The sequence below is a fragment of the Rosa chinensis genome, chromosome 5, assembly GCF_002994745.2.
Source record: "Rosa chinensis cultivar Old Blush chromosome 5, RchiOBHm-V2, whole genome shotgun sequence".
In the NCBI taxonomy this organism is placed as follows: domain Eukaryota; kingdom Viridiplantae; phylum Streptophyta; class Magnoliopsida; order Rosales; family Rosaceae; genus Rosa; species Rosa chinensis.
The window spans coordinates 78,202,619-78,221,993 of NC_037092.1; the positions used below are offsets into that span (position 1 = coordinate 78,202,619).

Genomic DNA, 19,375 nt, shown 5'->3' on the forward strand with positions numbered 1-19,375 from the left:
ATCAGATTTCAAAATCAAAATCATCTATTTGAGTGCAGAGAAAACATGGGATTCTGCACTTTGGTTCAAGAAAAGCAAAAGCTTCAATAGAACACATTTTCTGGGCAACGAAACAGAGAAAGAGAGTAGTAGCTTACATGATAAAGATTAGAAATTAGATTGAGGTAGGTGGAGATCATGGAGATCTCAGATATGTGGTGGCCATGCTTGGGTTCTCAGATCTGTGGTGCCTTGGGTTTGAAGCAGAGAATGGAAGAGAGAGAGAAAGAGAGCTGGAAGAGAGACAGAGAGTGGAAGAATATTAGAATAGTGGGAGGTTGGATTGAGCCGAAGTCTCAAGCTGGGGTTTTTAATTTTATTTTATTATTATTATTATTATTATTATTTTTTTTTAGGAGAAAAATGTCAACCAACAAATGGTGGAGGCCCAACCCGAACTTGTCAATGAGTTATGTCTTGGTACATGCCATTCTTTATATTTTCAAAGATTATCTATATATTTTATTTTTTATTTATATAATTATTTGTTATAAAAATAAAAATAAAATATAAAAATAAAAACCGCCTAGTCCCCCTGGACGCTAGGCCTTGAGTCACCGCCCGACTAGCGCCTAGCGTTTTTTAGAACCTTGGTTGGGAGGAAGTAGAATTGTTCTCATTCAGTCTCATTTATATAGAGGTAGGGTTTACATCAAAGTACATAACTAATGAGTATTTACATGGACATCCACATAGATAATAATATTTACAACATTCCCCCTTGGATGTCCACCAATGAATGATGGTATTAGACGCGCTTATTATTGCCTCGTTAAAAACCTTGTCATGTAACAAAACAATGGGACAAAAATAACCCTGGTCAAAGGACAAAAAGAGCACAACTCGCATATGTCCTAGGTAGCATGCTTCTGGATGCTCCCCCTGATGAGAATCTCCCACTGATTGTTGCAAGCCTCATTCATGTATGCGATAAGCTACATGTACCATGTATATTAGTTTAATGTGTCTATCACTGAAGTGAGACCATGTGTGCTTTGCATACAGGGGCTCATCACAAAATTTCATACCTGCAAAGTTAAAGCAATACTAACAAAGCTAAACGATTTTCAATATGCCTTACCTCATATGATAAGGTTAGAAAACAATCTCATATGCTCAAAATCATACACAAAGTAATAGTTAAACAATATAAAGAAATTGACACATTTAACTTTGTATAGTTTGAAACATTGAAAAATCATCATGACATACCTAGCCATACACATCAATATCTTTATGTATTGATATGTCTCATATAAACTCTTCAAGAAATCTAAGTAATTCATAACTTTACGAAAGTTAGAATATGTTGCAACATTATATTCATAATTCGAATTCGATAGTAGTCTCTTCATAGTACTCATTAAGGCAATTTAGATCTCGTTGACTAGAACAAAATGAGTACATATGAGCTAGCTTTAGACTCTTTGATTCCATAAGTGAGCTTCAAGCTTTTTTAACCTTTTGGGAATAACAAATTGATAAACCAAACAATGAAAAGTAAGAGTACTGACAAAGGGTTGCTAAATCCAATTGAACCAAATGATTTGATAGCAAGTCAGCAGCTAGCCATCCCTTAATCAAGATATGTTAGGAAACATGGTAGTATATCCAAATCAAAACGATTTATTTGCATAATTACATAACCTGCGAATATAGGTTAAACAAAATCAACCGCTATAATTATGAAAATTAAACTCATAGATCATGAATCATGGTCAAAAGCAACAAACGTTGCGCCAAAATGTCTTAGATCATCATCGAGTTTTTAAGAAAAAAGAAGAAGAGCAAAACGTGTTGATAACGTGTTATAAAGTAGAGAGAATATGGAGAGAGAATAGTTAGGAGGAAGTAGAAGTGTTCTCATACAGTCTTATTAGCCTCTTTTATATAGAGGTAGAGTTTACATCAAAGTATATAACTAATGAGTATTTATATGGACATCCACATAGATAATAATATTTACAACATTGATATATTAATGTACCGTAGATAAATATTTAAGTAAAAAAATAGTACGTAGTAGCATAATCAATTAAAAACGTAGAAAAATAGTTAAGCATATAATAAGTTAAATAAAAAATATTTTTTATTTGATAAAAGTAAATAATTATGTATAACAATTTTTTAAACTCAGCCCATCTCGAAGTGTATATAATCTCGTTGTTGTTGGTCACGGAGATGTCGAGCATATTCCTCATCACGTTTCTCCTTGGCAGACATCATTGATGTTTGGTTCGTTGCTATAGTCTCCACAGCGGATGTCAGATGACTGGAATCATTACATGCTTTCTTTCCTTTCCGAAGAGCTTCTTTGGTAGCCTTCTTTCCTTGAGGCCTCACCGAAGGATTGGGAGTTGCATCGGCGTTTACCTCATCTGCATCTATGTCCAACTGGACATGAGAATCAGGAACGGATTGTTGTGTGTGCATCCGTTGAGTTCCTCCCCTGGAGGTTCCTCCAGCCGAAGAGGAATGGTTTGGAATGTCATCAAATTGTTGAAACCCCTTAACAATCTCGTAACATTCTAAACTAATGAAATCACCTTTTTTTTCTTTTCCTTTCAATTTGGTCATCGCAGCTCTCCACAAATCTTGTGCTTGACGTCGCTATTTAATTTAAACAAAAAAGTATAAATCTATTAGTACAAATATAAACGAGGTACAATGTATCAACTATTTAAGTATAAATTGGTATAATGTATAATTTAAATAAAATGAAGTATAAAGTTTGATTATAAAGTACTAATTTGAAGTATAATTATCAACTAAATTTTAATATATGAACTAATAATTTAAAGTATAATTATCAACAAAATATTTCAACTAATAATTTAAAGTAAGATGTATCAACTAATTAAATTTTAATATACACTAAAAGAATCATAAAAATTAAAATTCGTGTTACACTACAAATTCATACCTCATCAATCATATTCGCACCACTCTTGTACCAAATTTTCGCTTGCCTTAATGCACAATGCCAAACATAAAGTTCGACTTTCAAGGTTTTCCACCTCTCTTGAAAAGCTTGCAATGATCGGACATATCCATCCCAATGTTCGGCATAGTGTTGGCGTACCTCTATCCATAGATCATCTTTTCTTCGTTCCGTACCCTTTGCCGGATCTTTGCTAACATCTTTCCAAGACTTGCACAATTGAATGTCTTCACTAGTTTGCCAACGTGTCCCGTCAATACTTGGATCTCCTACGGGTTGGACAATCGTATTGCCTCGTACACTCATATTGGAATCAAAAAATTGTAGAGTATGAAAGCTATGAGGAGAAGGAACAAAAAATTTTGAGGAAGAAAGATGATTTTTTTGGTGTGAGAAGTAAAATAGGAGGTGAGGTATTTATAGGAAATTGTGGTTATTTTTTTTTTGTTACCGTTGTAATCTAACGGTTAGTATTTTTTTTGTTTTAAACCACTTGTACCAGCCGTTGGATCCCTTGAAGGCTCAAAATCAATGGTCCAGATCTGTGGACCGTTGGCTTCAATTTTCCAAGCAAACCAACGGCTACATGCCACGTCATAAACCCACATGCCACAACCGGACAAAATCCGGCCTCCCACGCGCTGCAGCCTTTTCTCCGCTAGAAGACAAGCGAGTGGCAACACTCCACCTTCCTGGCGCGTCTCCCCTCAGCTCATCTTTTTGGGCCAGTTGGAGGCTTGGGTCACGGGCTCGGGGAGGAAGTTGCCCGAGCTGTTGTCCTGGGTCACCTACTGTTGGGGAAGCCCAGCTCGGTGGAACGGTGAACAGTGAGATTTTGGTGACTTCAGTCACCTTTTGACGTGGTGCCCGGGCACCACACGCCCCGGTGAACTTGCTCTAGCAAGGACTAAGGAGGGATTTTCAGAACATATCGAGGCCCAATAGATAGGCCCATTTGTATTGTATATCACGTCATTTTGTCTTATTTGCTTTTGCTTCTCTATCTTCACTTTCAAACTTTCACCCTATCTTCTTCTTCTTCTCCTCCTCTTCCTCCGCTGGGTCTTCTTTAGTTGTTAAACCCTATATATAACAAACCAACTCTCCGATCCCAAACCCTAGAAAAGTAAGACTTTTAGCTCCTCCACAGTCCCCCAAACGACGTCGTCTGCTCTTATCCAGAGGGAGCCATGAATCCCTCCACCCTCCTCGCCCCTTCTTCTTCAACGCCGCAGCGTTCAATTCTCCAGTCGCAGTTCCTCAACCCTATCCCTCTCCGCGCCACCACCTCCGCAACCGTCCCACGGCGCCGTTTCAGGGTCTCATTTCCCCGCAACTCGGCTGCCCAGTCGGACGGCGCCACGTCACCACCACCGCCGACAGATGTCTTTGGGGGCAAGAGAGAGCTCAGTGGAGTCCAGCCCCTTGTGGAGAAGCTTTCGCCGCCGCTAAGGTTGGTGACATCGGCAATTGTGTTCGCCGGAGCGGTGGCTGCGGGTTACGGGTTGGGGCTTCGGGTCGGGAAGACCCAGAACACCGCGTTGGGTGGGGCTGTGGTGCTCGGAGCTGCTGGTGGAGCCGCTGTGTACGCTTTAAATGCCAGCGCTCCGGCCGTCGCCGCCGTCGATTTGCACAACTACGTTGCCGGCCGGGATGACCCCAGAGCTGTGAAGAAGGAGGATGTTGAAGGCATTGCAAAAAAGTGAGTATCAAGAAGTGAAAAATTTGAATTTACAGTGTTGTTAGTGATTGAGTTTCGGTTCAAATGTTTCGAATTTGCAGGTATGGTGTGAGCAAGCAAGATGAGGCATTCAATGCGGAGCTCTGTGATTTATACTGCCGGTTCGTTACTTCAGTGATACCTCCAGGAAGTGAAGAACTTAAAGGGGATGAAGTCGATACCATAGTGAACTTCAAAAATGCTCTGGGCATCGATGACCCTGAAGCAGCTTCAATGCACATGGAGGTGGGTGTTGGTTACTTATCAGTTTATTAAAGAAAATGAATTTCCGCAACTGATTTGGTGCTTGTTGGGTTTTAGATTGGCAGACGCATTTTCAGACAGAGGCTTGAGACTGGGGACCGTGAAGGTGATCTAGAGCAGCGTCGGGTAGGTCTTTTGTGATTGAGATTTTGAGGTTACTGTACTTTTTTTTTTTTTTAGTGGTGGAGGGATATAGAGCTTTGACCATTGTTAGTGACCCTCCAGTGCAGGCATTTCAGAAGCTGATATATGTCTCAACACTTGTGTTTGGAGATGCTTCATCTTTCCTCTTGCCTTGGAAGCGTGTTTTCAAGGTCACCGATTCCCAGGTAACTTTATAGTTCTTCCCATCGTAACAGTTAATGGTATCAGACCTTATCCAGGATCGAACTCACAAGATTTCATAATTCTGCTTTGTTTTCACTCTTTACTTCATGATTTATAACCATGTTATTCTGGCAGGTGGAGATTGCTATCCGTGATAATGCACAGAGGTTGTATGCTTCCAAGCTAAAATCAGCTGGCAGAGGTAACCAAATTGTTATTGATCCTTTAGGGAATTGTTTCTGGGATGCAAGGGCAACTAATACTAGCGGAGTGGTGGGTGATGAGAACTTTGAGAATTGGGCCTAAAGTTGATGTCTTGTGTTCATTTGTTTTGTGTTAGTCGTGGCATTATTAGTTTGATGGTCCAAAACTCTAAGACACCTGGAATGAACAATTTGTTAATTTTTTTCATATCCTTTTATTAGAAGTGTATTATATGATGCTACTCCTTCAGAGGCCGACTTTAATTTTGAACAATTCTTTAAGAGAGTTTGATTACATGAGTTGAAGATTCATGTTTTTATGCTTCAAGTGCTGACAAAATCAGCAATATTGTTTGACAGATATTGATGCAGAGCCACTTGTTAGGCTTAGAGAAGCACAACTCATGTATCGGCTTTCTGATGAGGTATCTTCTGTTCAAGTTGTTTGGTAGGCTTTCTGTAGTCTGCTTTTAGTTGTTAATTTTATAATGTGGATGATACTGTTCCATACAGAATGCTGCAGACTTGTTCAAGGAGCACATAAGAAAACTGGCCGAGGAAAATATTTCATCAGCACTCAATATTCTCAAGTCCAGAACAAGAACAGCGTATGTTCATCACTTCTATGAATAAGTCCAGTCAATATAATCTTCAGTATATAGTGTTTGTTGCATCTAATAAGATTAAGATTTCCAGGGGGGGTGTCACACGAGTTGTGGAAGAGCTTGATAAGGTTCTAGCACTCAATAGTTTGCTCATCTCACTAAAGAACCAGCCAGATGCTGTTCGCTTTGCACCTGGGGTTGGGCCAATTTCTTTACTTGGTAAGAATCCGTACAGTTTTCTTGTATGTTTCTAGTGGCTGCTTTCTGAAAATCGTAACTCTACTTATTTCTCTTGCTTAGGGGGTGATTATTATGGTGATAGAAAGATAGATGACTTGAAGCACCTTTATAAAGCATATGTCACAGATTCTTTATCAGGGGGTCGCTTGGAAGAGAATAAGGTAAACATAGAATGGCCTGTATATTTTTTACCTCATGAACTGAGGTAACGACTACTGCTGATGTTTCCATTTAGGCCTATTGTTATTCATATTTACTTTATTCTTGTGCAGCTTTCTGCATTGAATCAGCTTAAGAATATATTTGGGTTAGGCAACCGAGAGGCAGAAGCCATTGTGCTAGATGTTACTTCAAAGGTATACCGTAAACGTCTTTCACAGGCTGTTAGTGGGGGTGATTTGGAAGCAGCAGATAGCAAAGCAGCCTTCCTTCAAGGTATCTGTGAGGAGCTGCACTTCGATCCACAGAAGGCGAGTGGGATTCATGAAGGTAATGGAAGTTGTAATTCTTGTCATTTGAAACTTGACTCATCCTCTCAAGTCTATTTTTACATCACCAACATTTGCACTAGTGGTAGGAAATTTTTTTATCCAATTTTAGTTGTATGATCAATCTTCTGGCTTTTGTATTGATTGCTGCCTTGTGATGACTGCATCAAGATTGCAAGAAAACAAAATAAGAATTGCCATTTGTAGTATTTATCATGTCGCATAAGCGCGCCCATTCCTATTTTTGTTTTCTGTCAATCAAACAGTTCACTGGGCAATTGGGAATATTGGTTCTGTTCCTTGGTGCATTCCAATGAGAACAACACTAGCTTTATGCTATAAGATTGTATCTGTTTTGTTCCTCTTATAAGTTGACTTTCTTTTCTTTTTTCTAGAAATTTACCGGCAGAAGCTTCAGCTGTGTGTTGCTGATGGAGAGCTTGATGAGGAGGATGTTGCTGCCTTGTTAAGGCTGCGGGTCTTGCTATGTATACCAAGGGAAACTGTTGAAGCTGCCCATACAGAGATCTGTGGCAGTTTGTTTGAAAAGGTAACTGCATTGTTTTTCTTAAAATCCTTTTACAGCTGTATGAGATGAAAACCCTCTGATTTACATGTGCACGCTATCATGAAAACTTGTTGCTGAGTTTTAGTTGCTCTTTAACTGTTTTCTTTTGAGGGACTTGTTTAAGTTTCAAGATGCTTTACTACGCAAAAAAAAAAATTATGTAACCTTGAAATCCTACTTGGTACAATATTTCTGGTGGTGTCTGTTCAGGTTGTGAAGGATGCAATTGCATCTGGTGTTGATGGATACGACGCTGATGTGAAATTAGCTGTCAGAAGGGCAGCCCATGGCTTGCGATTGACTAGGGAGGCAGCCATGTCTATTGCAAGCAAGGCAGTGAGTATCCATTTTGATTGCTGTTTTTTTGTTTTGTTATCTTTTATGTTAAGTTTATCTTTGGATTTAACATGTTGCCTTTCTCTTTTATTATACTGCTATCTATGCAGGTCAGAAGGATTTTTGTTAACTACGTAAAACGAGCACGGGCAGCCGGGAACCGTACTGAGGCTGCAAAAGAACTTAAAAAGCTGATAGCCTTCAACACATTGGTTGTGACTGAATTAGTGGCAGACATAAAAGGGGAATCATCTGATACATCGACAGATGAGCCAACAAAGGAGAAAGAAGTAAAAGAGGAAGAAGAAACAGTCCCAGAGGATGAGGAATGGGAATCTATTCAGACACTTAGAAAAATAAGACCTGACAAGGAACTTGCAGCGAAGTTGGGGAAGCCTGGTCAGACTGAGATAACTCTGAAAGATGACCTGCAAGAAAGAGAGAGGACCGACCTGTACAAAACATACTTGCTTTTTTGTATAACTGGAGAAGTGAAGAAGATTCCATTTGGTGCTCAGATCACTACAAAGAAGGATGATTCAGAGTATCTGCTACTAAATCAGCTTGGAGCAATATTGGGTTTGAGCACTACAGAGGTCGTGGAAGTACACAGGAGCCTGGCCGAGCAAGCTTTCAGGCAACAAGCAGAGGTGATTTTAGCTGATGGGCAATTGACAAAAGCCAGGGTAGAGCAACTTGATGAGTTGCAGAAGCAAGTTGGGTTGCCTCCACAATATGTTCAAAAGATAATAAAGAGTATAACAACTACAAAAATGGCGTCTGCCATTGAAACAGCTATTGGCCAGGGGAGGCTCAATATTAAGCAGATAAGAGAACTTAAACAATCAAGTGTTGATTTAGAAAGCATGATATCTGAGAGTTTGCGAGAGAACCTATTCAAAAAAACTGTTGATGAGATATTCTCATCAGGAACTGGAGAGTTTGATGAGGAGGAAGTCTATGAGAAGATCCCAGCGGATCTCAACATTAATGTCAAGAAGGCAAGAGGTGTAGTTCTGGAGCTTGCAAAGAGCAGATTATCTAATTCACTGATTCAAGCTGTGTCACTTTTGCGGCAGAGAAATCGTCAAGGAGTGGTATGGACATTAATTTTGTTGTTATCTAGTCTTGTGCACTGAAAGGATTAATTTTTTTTTTTCAATTGAAGGTCAAAATTTGAATGCTTATTTCTGGTTTTGCAGGTTTCTTCTCTTAATGACATGCTGGCTTGTGATAAAGCTGTGCCTGCCCAGCCACTTTCATGGGATGTTCCAGAGGAGCTGGCCGATCTGTTTGCCATATACCTTAAAAGTGACCCAGCACCTGAGAAACTGTCACGCTTGCAGTATCTGCTGGGCATTAATGATTCCATGGCAGCTTCCCTCGGGGAGATGGGAGACAGATTATCCCCTGCTGGTGCAGAGGAGAAGTTTGTATTCTGAACGTCAATCTAGACACACATGGGAATAGGCCTGTTCCTGATTGGCTCATTTTTGTCCACAACCTGGTTTCTTTAGGAAAAGACTTATACTATGGTCATTGTAGACAAGTTGTGAATCGAAACAAGAAACTTTTAAATTCTGGCTTAGCCGAAAAATAAGATCTGTTGTATTTCGAAATCTCGATATAGGAGGAAGTTATCTGCTTAGAGGAAAGGATTTTAGAGTTTCAAGATATCAGAGAAGCTCACTTCTGTTTTGAAGTCATGTTTAGAACTACAGGTTTTTTATTTTAATTTGAAGTGCAAACCTACAGTCGTGAAGAGGTAACTGTTTGGTTCACCTTGGCAGTATTGTATTTGTTTTGTTCATGCATTTGTGAAATGGAAGTTAAGTTTCCAAAGTCATAATTGTAGTTGATGTTTCCTCACAAAGGTTTTACTTTAAGCTAAGATGGAGGCCTAGCAATATTCAAAGGGAAACCGAAAACTTTGAATTTGAGTATCCAGAAAGCCACGAAATTCGTAACATCAGTCTTTATAAATAATGATTTATGTATCTTCTATTGGCCCTTTAAAGCTCTATGTAGAATTATATGCACTAGTTATTGGAAGATTCTGAAGTTTGGGGCAATTCCAAAACATGCCTTCATCCATACGCCCGTGCAGAAGTAGTAAAAAACACCTTGCAAGTGGTATCAAGTTATCAACCTTTTGTTGGGTTGACTAATTAGATTCCAAATGACAATTTGTTCACACACGTCATATAGACATGCCTTGCATTACAAATTTACAATTATAGACAAATTACTTTTTTTTTTTTTCAAAGGACGTGGAGGTTGGGTTGAAGCCTTTAGACACTAGAGGATAACAAGTAGTGTCATTTTTGATCTTTGCTGGTGAAGATAACAATTGAACTCAGACAACTTTGGTGGGTTTGGATAAAGTATTCGGAACTTTGACTGGGGACATACAGTTAATAGTCCACTAGAGCTATCCTCTATTTATACAGCACTGGAGCAAAAAGAAGGGGAAAGAATTGTACTATCCTCTATATTTTGTTTTGGAATTATGGCTTTTACCTCACAGAACAACAGCTTCTGCTTCTTGGTGCTTTTGTTCCTGTTTAGCATAGCTTCAGCGCAATTGTCCTCAGATTACTATGCAACAAGATGCCCGAAAGCCCTTTCTACAGTTCGGACTGCAGTTATTAATGCAGTGGTGAAGGAGCATCGCATGGGGGCATCCTTGCTCCGTCTCCATTTTCACGATTGCTTTGTTAATGCATGTTCCTTCCCCCTCTCACTCTCTCTTTTATGCTAGCTTAATATACATCGGTGACCAATTTCCGGAGCCTAAGCTTTTGGAGCTTAAGGGTTGCCTAGCACACACACAGACATATATACTTCCATGCATATCATTTTTGTATTAACTTCATCATGTTAAGAACCGTGTATTATATATGCTAATTTTGTAGAGTTGTTAACTAGTTAGGTTAGGCTAGTTGTAAAATGAAAAATGGGAAACTTGTATACAATTTTCTTTCATGAATCACAAATATCACTAGTATATGTATATGCATTTCAATTTCTTAAATCACAAACAACATTCATCTTGGTCATTATTATTGTTGACGAACTTTGGTTGACTCAAACAGGGATGTGATGCATCTGTTCTATTAGATGACACTGCAAATTTTACTGGGGAGAAAACAGCGTTACCAAATTTGGACTCTATTAGAGGATTTGAAGTGATTGATACTATAAAATCTCAACTGGAAAGCATCTGCCCTGGGGTTGTTTCCTGTGCAGACATCCTTGCCATTGCAGCCCGTGATTCAGTTGTTTTAGTAAGTCCCAACAGTAATAAGTACCCGCTAATGTTATGATATTATACTATCAATCTGTACCATTGATTAGAACGGTTTCTATTTCAATGTTTTACAAAACTAATGTATATTTCTGCAGTTGGGAGGGCCTTCGTGGATAGTTCAGTTAGGCAGAAGAGATTCCACCACAGCAAGTTTAAGTGCTGCAAATACTGATCTCCCATCTCCAAGCCTAGATGTTAATGACCTCATCTCTGCCTTCTCGAATAAAGGCTTTAGTGCCAAAGATTTGGTAGCTCTCTCAGGTATTAAGTGAAACAACAATATTTGGGTAGTTCTCATATATATAATTACATAACTTAATTTCAATATGCATAATCTTTCTCTGATGAAAATCTTGATTCCTTATGAATAGGATCTCACACAATGGGTCAAGCCAGGTGTGTATTGTTCCGAGACCGGATCTATAATGAGACTGACATCAACTCAGCACTTGCTACTTCACTGAAATCAAACTGTCCAAGCTCAGGGAGTGATGACAACCTTTCCCCACTGGATGTTACAAGTCCTGTTTTCTTCGACAACGCTTATTATAAGAACTTGGTTAATAGCAAGGGTCTCTTGCATTCTGACCAACAACTCTTCAGTGGTGGTTCAACAGATTCTCAGGTTACAACTTACAGCACCACCCCTTTAGCTTTCTTTGCAGATTTTGCCAATGCCATGGTGAAAATGGGGAACCTCAACCTGCTTACTGGATCCAATGGTCAAATTCGTACTAACTGCCGCAAAATAAATTAGACTGCTCAGAATGGAAACGTTATCTAGTTCAGTAAAATCAAGTGATTCATCTGATAGTAATTTTTGTTTTTACTCATTCCAGTAGTGAAAAAATATAATGTTTTATGTTGTACTTGTATACCGATGCCAAAGCTAAAAAGCCGAAAATAAATACCGTACCTCATCGATATAATGCATTCATATTTAGCATTAATTTCAGTTTACCCTCCTAAAATTTAGAGGTGTCATCATGTCACTCCATGTACTCTCAATTTAAAAATTTTACCCTCCAAGTTTTCCAATTTTAATCTTCCGTGCCTAATATGTGATGCTCCGTCCAAATTTAATCTTCCGTGCCTATATATATAATTTTTTTTTTTTTTTTGCTGATTGTCTATCTGTAAGAATTAGAGAAGTAATCTGGTTATTCTCTTACCTTTCCTTCAAACTTACCCCAAAAATCCTTTGTTTCTTTCATATTTTGGATTCCTGTGTTTACATAACAATACAACTTTGTTCCTAATCTTCCTTTAGACCAAATAGAGACATGACTTTTCCAAGAAGATTTGTTTCAATGGTTTTTGAAATTCCACTATTAAAAGAAAATGTAGACAAACAGTGTTCTTGCACGATTTATTGTTGGTTCATGTATGTGTGTCCGCTGTCTGTGTTTAGCAAAGCTTTGTTTATGCAGGTCAAAGCCTCTGTTCTGTTACCAAAAGACCGAGAAAGGCAGCCCGCCACTATACATTGAAAGTAAATCAAAGTCAAATCCTTTTATATAATGGCTGTTCTCAAATTTTGATTAGATTAGGAAAACTACATTACTAGTATATCGTTGAATCGTTTCTCAAATGAATGTAATGTGTTAAAATAATTGCAGTGACACTGTTTAGGTCTCAAAAATTCCATTTTGAAGTTAAGGTCTATTAATTTCCTGGATTACACTAAATGATTTCCATAGTTGAGATTTTTTTTTTTTAATGAAGACAACAGAATCATGTTCCTTTAATAATATCAAACAATCGTACAAGGTCAATGTTGAGAGATTCGAAAATCCCTCGTATTACAAGTCATTTGCTCAATTATTCACAAAACTAAAAAACCAAAATAGAAACTGTAGAACTAAAAATAAAAAAGAAAGACAAAAAAGAAAAACCTAGCCTACACAACCTGTATCAAAGCAACTGTCTTGAAACTTTGACGCCTAAGACTCTCATGGTGTACATCGTAGTATCCAATGTAGCAACAGCTTCAACCTAAGGCAGTATAGGGTAATGCCACTCCCCAAAAAGCCCAAACCAAATCAAACCCAAAAGAAAAAAAGAGAGAAAGAAAGTGGGCTAGCTAGCCCAGCCAGGCTACATTGCTGCAGCTTGGGCAGACTAAGGCCCAATGGCCCAAATCCACTTGCTTCACCTCGTCATCCCAGACCAGCCGGTGTCAAACCTCTAAGGGAGTAGCACTCTGTTACCCCTCCGAGAGCCGCTAATGTCCCTCTGCCATCAAGCTTAAAACCGCCCTAAGCCCAACCAAGAAACACAGTCGGCTGCTATAAAGAACTGCCCGCCGCTGCCTACAAACTCAGACTCTGACTCGCCGCCTTTAAAACGGAGATCTTCGACTAGTCTAGACCCATATCCAAACACCTCCATAGCCTAGCACCTCAAATCGGACCTTTAACACCACTGAGATATTACGCCGCCGATGAAAGAGATCCCTCTCTCCAAGCCGTTGCCATCCCTGTGAATTCTCACTAGAACCTCGATTATACTTGGTTGCCATCCTAGTGAATTCTCACTAGAGCCTCGATGATACTTGGTCTAGGGAATGCGAGTTTACTACCTCTACCGCACGAAACCCTAAGTTTCGCCCTCCAAGGTCACTCTTAAATCCTCAGAGGTCTTCCGCTCGTTCTCTCTTCCTAGCTCTCGATATTATTTTCATAGCTGAGATTGATTTGTATGATTAGACATAAAATCCATCATTATATAACAATTTCACCTGACTATATTGAAAATATGAATCTCACATGGGAAAATATAAGGGGGAAATAATGCAGTATATTAATATATGACATACATGCAATTACCGAGTGTTCTAAAAATCGGTTGCCTCGGCGCTGGGCGGCAGCTCTTCGACTTGATTAATGCCAAATTAGCGAAATTGGATGAGCAGATTAGGCGCTGGGCAGGTGAGCATTAGGCGGCCTGTCTAGACAGGTTTTCGCGTTTATATATTCTGTTTTATTTTTTTTCAGTCTTCCTAATCGCTCTGCGAGGTGTTAGATTCAATATGAAACATAAACATATAACTCAAGTATACTATCTCAAATGTTAGATAAATATTATGAAATAAAATCATAAAACTAACTTGGTGGATTGCTGCTGTTATCCATTTGGTGATCTGCTGCCATTATCTATTTGATCTTCTCCTAGATACACACTGTATCTCTCTTTATTGCTTGATGGGACAAACTCAATGAGAGCGTTTTTATGTTCTAGCAGGGATCAAATACAAATTCCACTTTATTTATAAAGCTGTTCAACACAGCAGTTACATGGCAGTTCCTTCCATAAAGGAACTGTCAAAATAACTTCCTAATAGATTTGTCTGGATAACCACACAATTGAATTTGAAATTCTTTAACAGATATTCTAATATATAAACTTAATTCAATTACTTAATAAGTTTATATATCTTGGTTAATGTATTTACATTTGAATTCAAAATAGCTCATTTACATTAACTGATGCATACAACATATAATAGCTAGTTCATATCTATTGCTGTGCAATAGCTATGATCTTACAATCTCCCACTGAACTAGATATTGTATGATGTATACCATGTAAATAACCTATTTCTTAATTGTGCACTTGAATTCAAAAATACTATCTATTTTACAAAACCCTGTCAATTAAGATTTACTAAGCTGAATCATAGAAGAGAATGACAAATTAGCAAGTTGCCAGTCTTTTATAATCACATCATAGTAATCAAAAATTACATGGATTACCACAAGTGTGATCATGCTTGTTATGTAGTAATCAACTTTCACAAGCATTGGTGATCCTGATGGAGTTATTCAAACTGCATATTTGCTGATGTGACATCTGAATGTATATACACACTAAATTATGCAGTACTATATTTGAATAAAACAATTTCATTCAAAATTATATGAATGAACTTGATAATGACTAATATGATTAATAACAATGCATTACTAAATAGTTGCAATACATACTAGTAACTTAGTGAAATACATAACTAACCATCAATACTACCTAAAACGTACTCCCATATTTTCCACATGTTTGATGAACACAGAAACTGGCAATGCTTTGGTCAATGGATCTGCAAGTTGGTCTTTTGTACCTATTTTGGTCACCTCTATTTCATTGTCTCTCACAATTTCTCTCACAGAGAAATACTTCACATCAATGTTTCTAGATCCAGAAGTCCTTTTGTTGTTCTTTGAAAAGAACACAGCAGCTGCATTGTCATAGTAAATGGTCATTGGCCTTTCAATTAAATCCACCACTTTCATTCTTGAAATAAAATTTCTCAACCACAAAGCATGTGCAATAGCTTCAAATATTGCAATGTATTCTGCTTGAAAGGTTGAAGTAGCAGTTAATGATTGCTTATTAGTCTTCCATGAGATAGCTCCGCCAGCAAACATGAAAATATATCCAGATGTTGATTTCAAGTCATCCAAGTCTTGTTTGTATGAAGCATTTGTATAACATTCCACTTTCAATTCTTGATCTTCAATCCTTTTGTATACCAGCATGTGATCTCTGGTAGATTTCAAATATCTCAAAACTTTCTTCCCAGCAACCCAATGTTCATGTCTAGCATTTGATTGATATCTGGACAACATATTAACAGCAAAACTTATATCTGGCCTGGTACAAACTTGTGCATACATGAGACTTCCAACCAATCTAGCATAAGGTACATTCTCCATGGTTTTCCCTCTAGAACCTTCTGAGGACATTGCCGTTTGTGCAGCTTATCACCTTTAGAAACAGGAGCACTTCTTGATCTGCATTTTTCTAGACCAAATCTCAGCAACATCTTATTTATGTAATTCTTTTGTGATAACCCCAGCATGCACTGATTTCTATTTCTGCTGATTTATTTTCCAAGTACATAGTAAGCTTCCCCCATATCCTTCATGTCAAAATTCTTCATCAAAAATTCTTTTGTGTCTTTCAGCAAACCAATATTGCTGCCTGGCTAATAAGATATCATCTACATATAAAATTAGAAATATGAAATGACTCCCACTAACCTTGCAGTACACACACTCATCTAATTTATTTTCTTCAAAGCCAAAATCTGAAATCACAGCAGCAAATTTTAAGTACCATTGTCTGGATGCCCACTTGAGTGCATAGATGGACTTGTTGAGTTTGCAGATTTTCTTTTCATCCTCAATGAACCCTTTTCGTTGAAGCATGCATGCAGATGTTTTCTTGCAAGTCTCCATTTAAAAATGTTGTCTTAACATCCATCTAATGCAATTCTAGATTGTAATGTGCAACCAAATCTATTACAACTCTGAAGGCATCTTTAGTTGAGACTGGTGAAAAAGTCTCGTACCCTCCTTCTGATTGTATCCTTTCGCCACAAGCCTAGCTTTGTATCTTTCAATCTTGCCATTTGCATCCCTTTTTGTTTAATAAACCCATTTGCAGCCAATTGGTTTCAAATCTGCAGTTCTATCTACTAATGTCCAAACTCCATTCTTTGACATGCTTTGAAGTTCATCTTCCATTGCTAACTTCCATTTGTGGCTGTTATTAGATTGCATAGCTTCTTTCAATGAAACATGATCATTTTCTTCCCCCAAATCAAACTCAATTGCAGTTAAATATAGATGATAATCACTGGATATTGCAGATTTTCTTGATCTTTCTGATCTTCTTAAGACTTCATGTGCTTCTGCTACTGGGATTTCTGCATTTTCACTGTTCTGAACATCATTGTTTGGATAATTTTGATTTCCAAAATTGACTGCTTGAGATTGATTTTCAACTTGTGCTACTGGTATGAATGCTTCACCTTGTGTTGCTGGTATGAGTGCTTCACCTTGTGCTGCTGGTATGAGTGCTTCACTAATCATCCGTGTTTCAGGTGGCACAAATTCTGGAAAAATGAACCAATCATCCATGTTGTTATACATTTGATCAACACTGGTCCCTTCACTTACATCTTCATTCTGATCAAACATTTCATCATAGAAGATTGCTCTATGTGTCTTAAAAATTCTGTTGATCCTTAAACGACAGTAAAATTTGAATCATTTTGACTTCTCTGAATAACCAATAAAATATGAACTTATTGATTTTGAGTCAAATTGTCAGTATCTCCATTGTGTTAATTTGATTAATGCTCATTAGAAAATGCATAGTTGGATGAAATTAATCTAAATCAGTCATTCATCATATATTCCAGTTTGACTATATACTAGAATTATATGCATATCCCAAATGTTAATTCATATAGAATAAACATTTTAAATGAATCACATACAGATATATAAATAAACATATATCATGTTCAAGATGCTAGTATCATTTGTGATACACTTATCTCTAACGATATATTTATGAATGTTCATTATCAAATATATGTTAAACTAGAAAGTCTAATCTTGATATCCAACCGCTTTGGAAGTTAGATTTTAATTAAAACTTTCAAGTTTTCTTCTGTGAATGTATGTTCATACATATACATTACAGCTATTTTGATAGCATTGAATACATATGCAGAACACATTCAAAAGAAAATTTCATTTAGCCTATTGCATATATCAGTATAATCATGGCTACTTTGGCAGCAATATGAATCTACATGAAATATGCAGTAGTTTTTGAAGTTAGCACAATTTTCACATGTATATATATATATAACAAATAATCATTATATAATTTGATAAAAACAATACTCAGTTTATACAGATAACAGCAGTAAAAGTCACTATCGCTTTGTATTTAATTGATATGCAGATATATTTATACGAACAACAACATGTTATTATCAAGTCCCAGGATATATATAGATTTGCATTATAATAAGAATTGATCTAAATCTGAGCATAGTTGCTCTGATACCAATTGTTAGATTCAATATGAAACATAAACATATAACTCAAGTATACTATCTCAAATGTTAGATCAATATTATGAAATAAAATCATAAAACTAACTTGGTGGATTGCTGCAGTTATCCATTTGGTGATCTGCTGCGTTTATCTATTTGATCTTCTCCTAGATACACACCGTATCTCTCTTTATTGCTTGATGGGACAAACTCAATGAGAGCGTTTTTATGTTCTAGCAGGGATCAAATACAAATTCCACTTTATGTATAAAGCTGTTCAACACAGCAGTTACATGGTAGTTCCTTCCACCAAGGAACTGTCAAAATAACTTCCTAATAGATTTGTTTGGATAACCACACAATTGAATTTGAAATTCTTTAACAGATATTCTAATATATAAACTTAATTCAATTACTTAATAAGTTTATATATCTTGGTTAATGTATTTACATTTGAATTCAAAATAGCTCATTTACATTAACTGATGCATACAACATATAATAGCTAGTTCATATCTATTGCTGTGCAATAGGTATGATCGTACACGAGGCGCTATCTACTTCCCTCTCAATCCACTGCACGCCTCTCTCTCTCTCTCTCTCTCTCTCCTCCTCTCTCTCCCCTCCAGCACCTGACTTCCTGACTTCGTAATCCGAATATGAGGCTCTGACTCCTCTCCAATAGTGCTCCTCTATGTCAATCTTCAGCCTCCATCTCTGATGCCTGAGATTCAGTTCTCCAATTTTTTTATTGAGTTTTCTGAAATTTTTACTTCTTATTGATGGGTACGTATATGAAATCCATGTTTTGGTTTATTGATTGGATGGTTCCTGGCTTGTCGTAATTTCTATTGTTTGGAATTGATGTTTTGTTAATGGAGTGATGGTTGGTTAATGTTTATTCAAACAATTGCTTATTGTTTGATTGTTTGGATTATACATGCAAGTCTGTGAGTTTGTTTATTCAGTTTGATTGTCTGGGATTAAACCTGCAAGTTTGGTTTATATGAATCTCATTTTGTTTAGCCAGGGTGTTAAATTCTCTAGTTATGCATGTTAAGTTTTCAGGTCGATTGGCAAAGTTGCCAGTTAAGTGAAGTTTTCCAAATTATGCTTACTATCGTCGATGATCTTGTGTCTGTGGATACTCTCATTGGAAGAAGTCCCTTACTGTTGAGCCATGTGATGACTGGATCCAGAGTTGTGATATTGTTGCTTTTAACAAGATTTAAGTAATCTTGTTCAATTGACTTTGCAATATGTGTGAGGCAATTAAAAAGGAACATTTGATAATCCAGTCCTTAAAGTTCTACTTCTATGAAATGGATTGAAATCAACATTGATTAACAAAAATTTATATATATATATATATATATATATTATATAGTTTTATTTTTATTTTTATTTTTATTTAAAAATAAAAATAAAAATAAAAATAAAAATAAAAATAAAAATAAAAATAAAAATAAAAATAAAAATAA

The 19,375-nt window shown here is 37.1% G+C and overlaps 3 protein-coding genes across 3 annotated transcripts; 2 read left to right on the top strand and 1 right to left on the bottom strand.

Annotated features, from left to right (window-relative positions):
* The first annotated feature begins 3,992 nt into the window (after positions 1-3,992).
* LOC112202520 (protein TIC110, chloroplastic) lies at positions 3,993-9,545 on the top strand. Its single transcript, XM_024343530.2, has 14 exons — positions 3,993-4,682; positions 4,763-4,946; positions 5,022-5,090; positions 5,195-5,293; positions 5,427-5,493; positions 5,855-5,919; positions 6,008-6,102; positions 6,191-6,318; positions 6,400-6,500; positions 6,612-6,828; positions 7,223-7,377; positions 7,606-7,731; positions 7,842-8,828; positions 8,934-9,545. Exons 1-14 carry the CDS (start codon positions 4,171-4,173, stop codon positions 9,171-9,173), a joined length of 3,045 nt encoding a protein of 1,014 aa, XP_024199298.1. The 5' UTR covers positions 3,993-4,170; the 3' UTR covers positions 9,174-9,545.
* Positions 9,546-10,192: 647 nt separating this feature from the next.
* Positions 10,193-12,033, top strand: LOC112202521 (cationic peroxidase 1). Its single transcript, XM_024343531.2, has 4 exons — positions 10,193-10,453; positions 10,827-11,018; positions 11,137-11,302; positions 11,413-12,033. The coding sequence occupies exons 1-4, from the start codon at positions 10,241-10,243 to the stop codon at positions 11,796-11,798; spliced, it is 957 nt and encodes a 318-aa protein (XP_024199299.1). The 5' UTR covers positions 10,193-10,240; the 3' UTR covers positions 11,799-12,033.
* A 3,030-nt stretch (positions 12,034-15,063) lies between these two features.
* LOC121049285 (secreted RxLR effector protein 161-like) lies at positions 15,064-15,783 on the bottom strand. The gene has a single exon (XM_040505996.1). The coding sequence runs from the start codon at positions 15,781-15,783 to the stop codon at positions 15,064-15,066; it is 720 nt and encodes a 239-aa protein (XP_040361930.1).
* Positions 15,784-19,375: the final 3,592 nt, after the last annotated feature.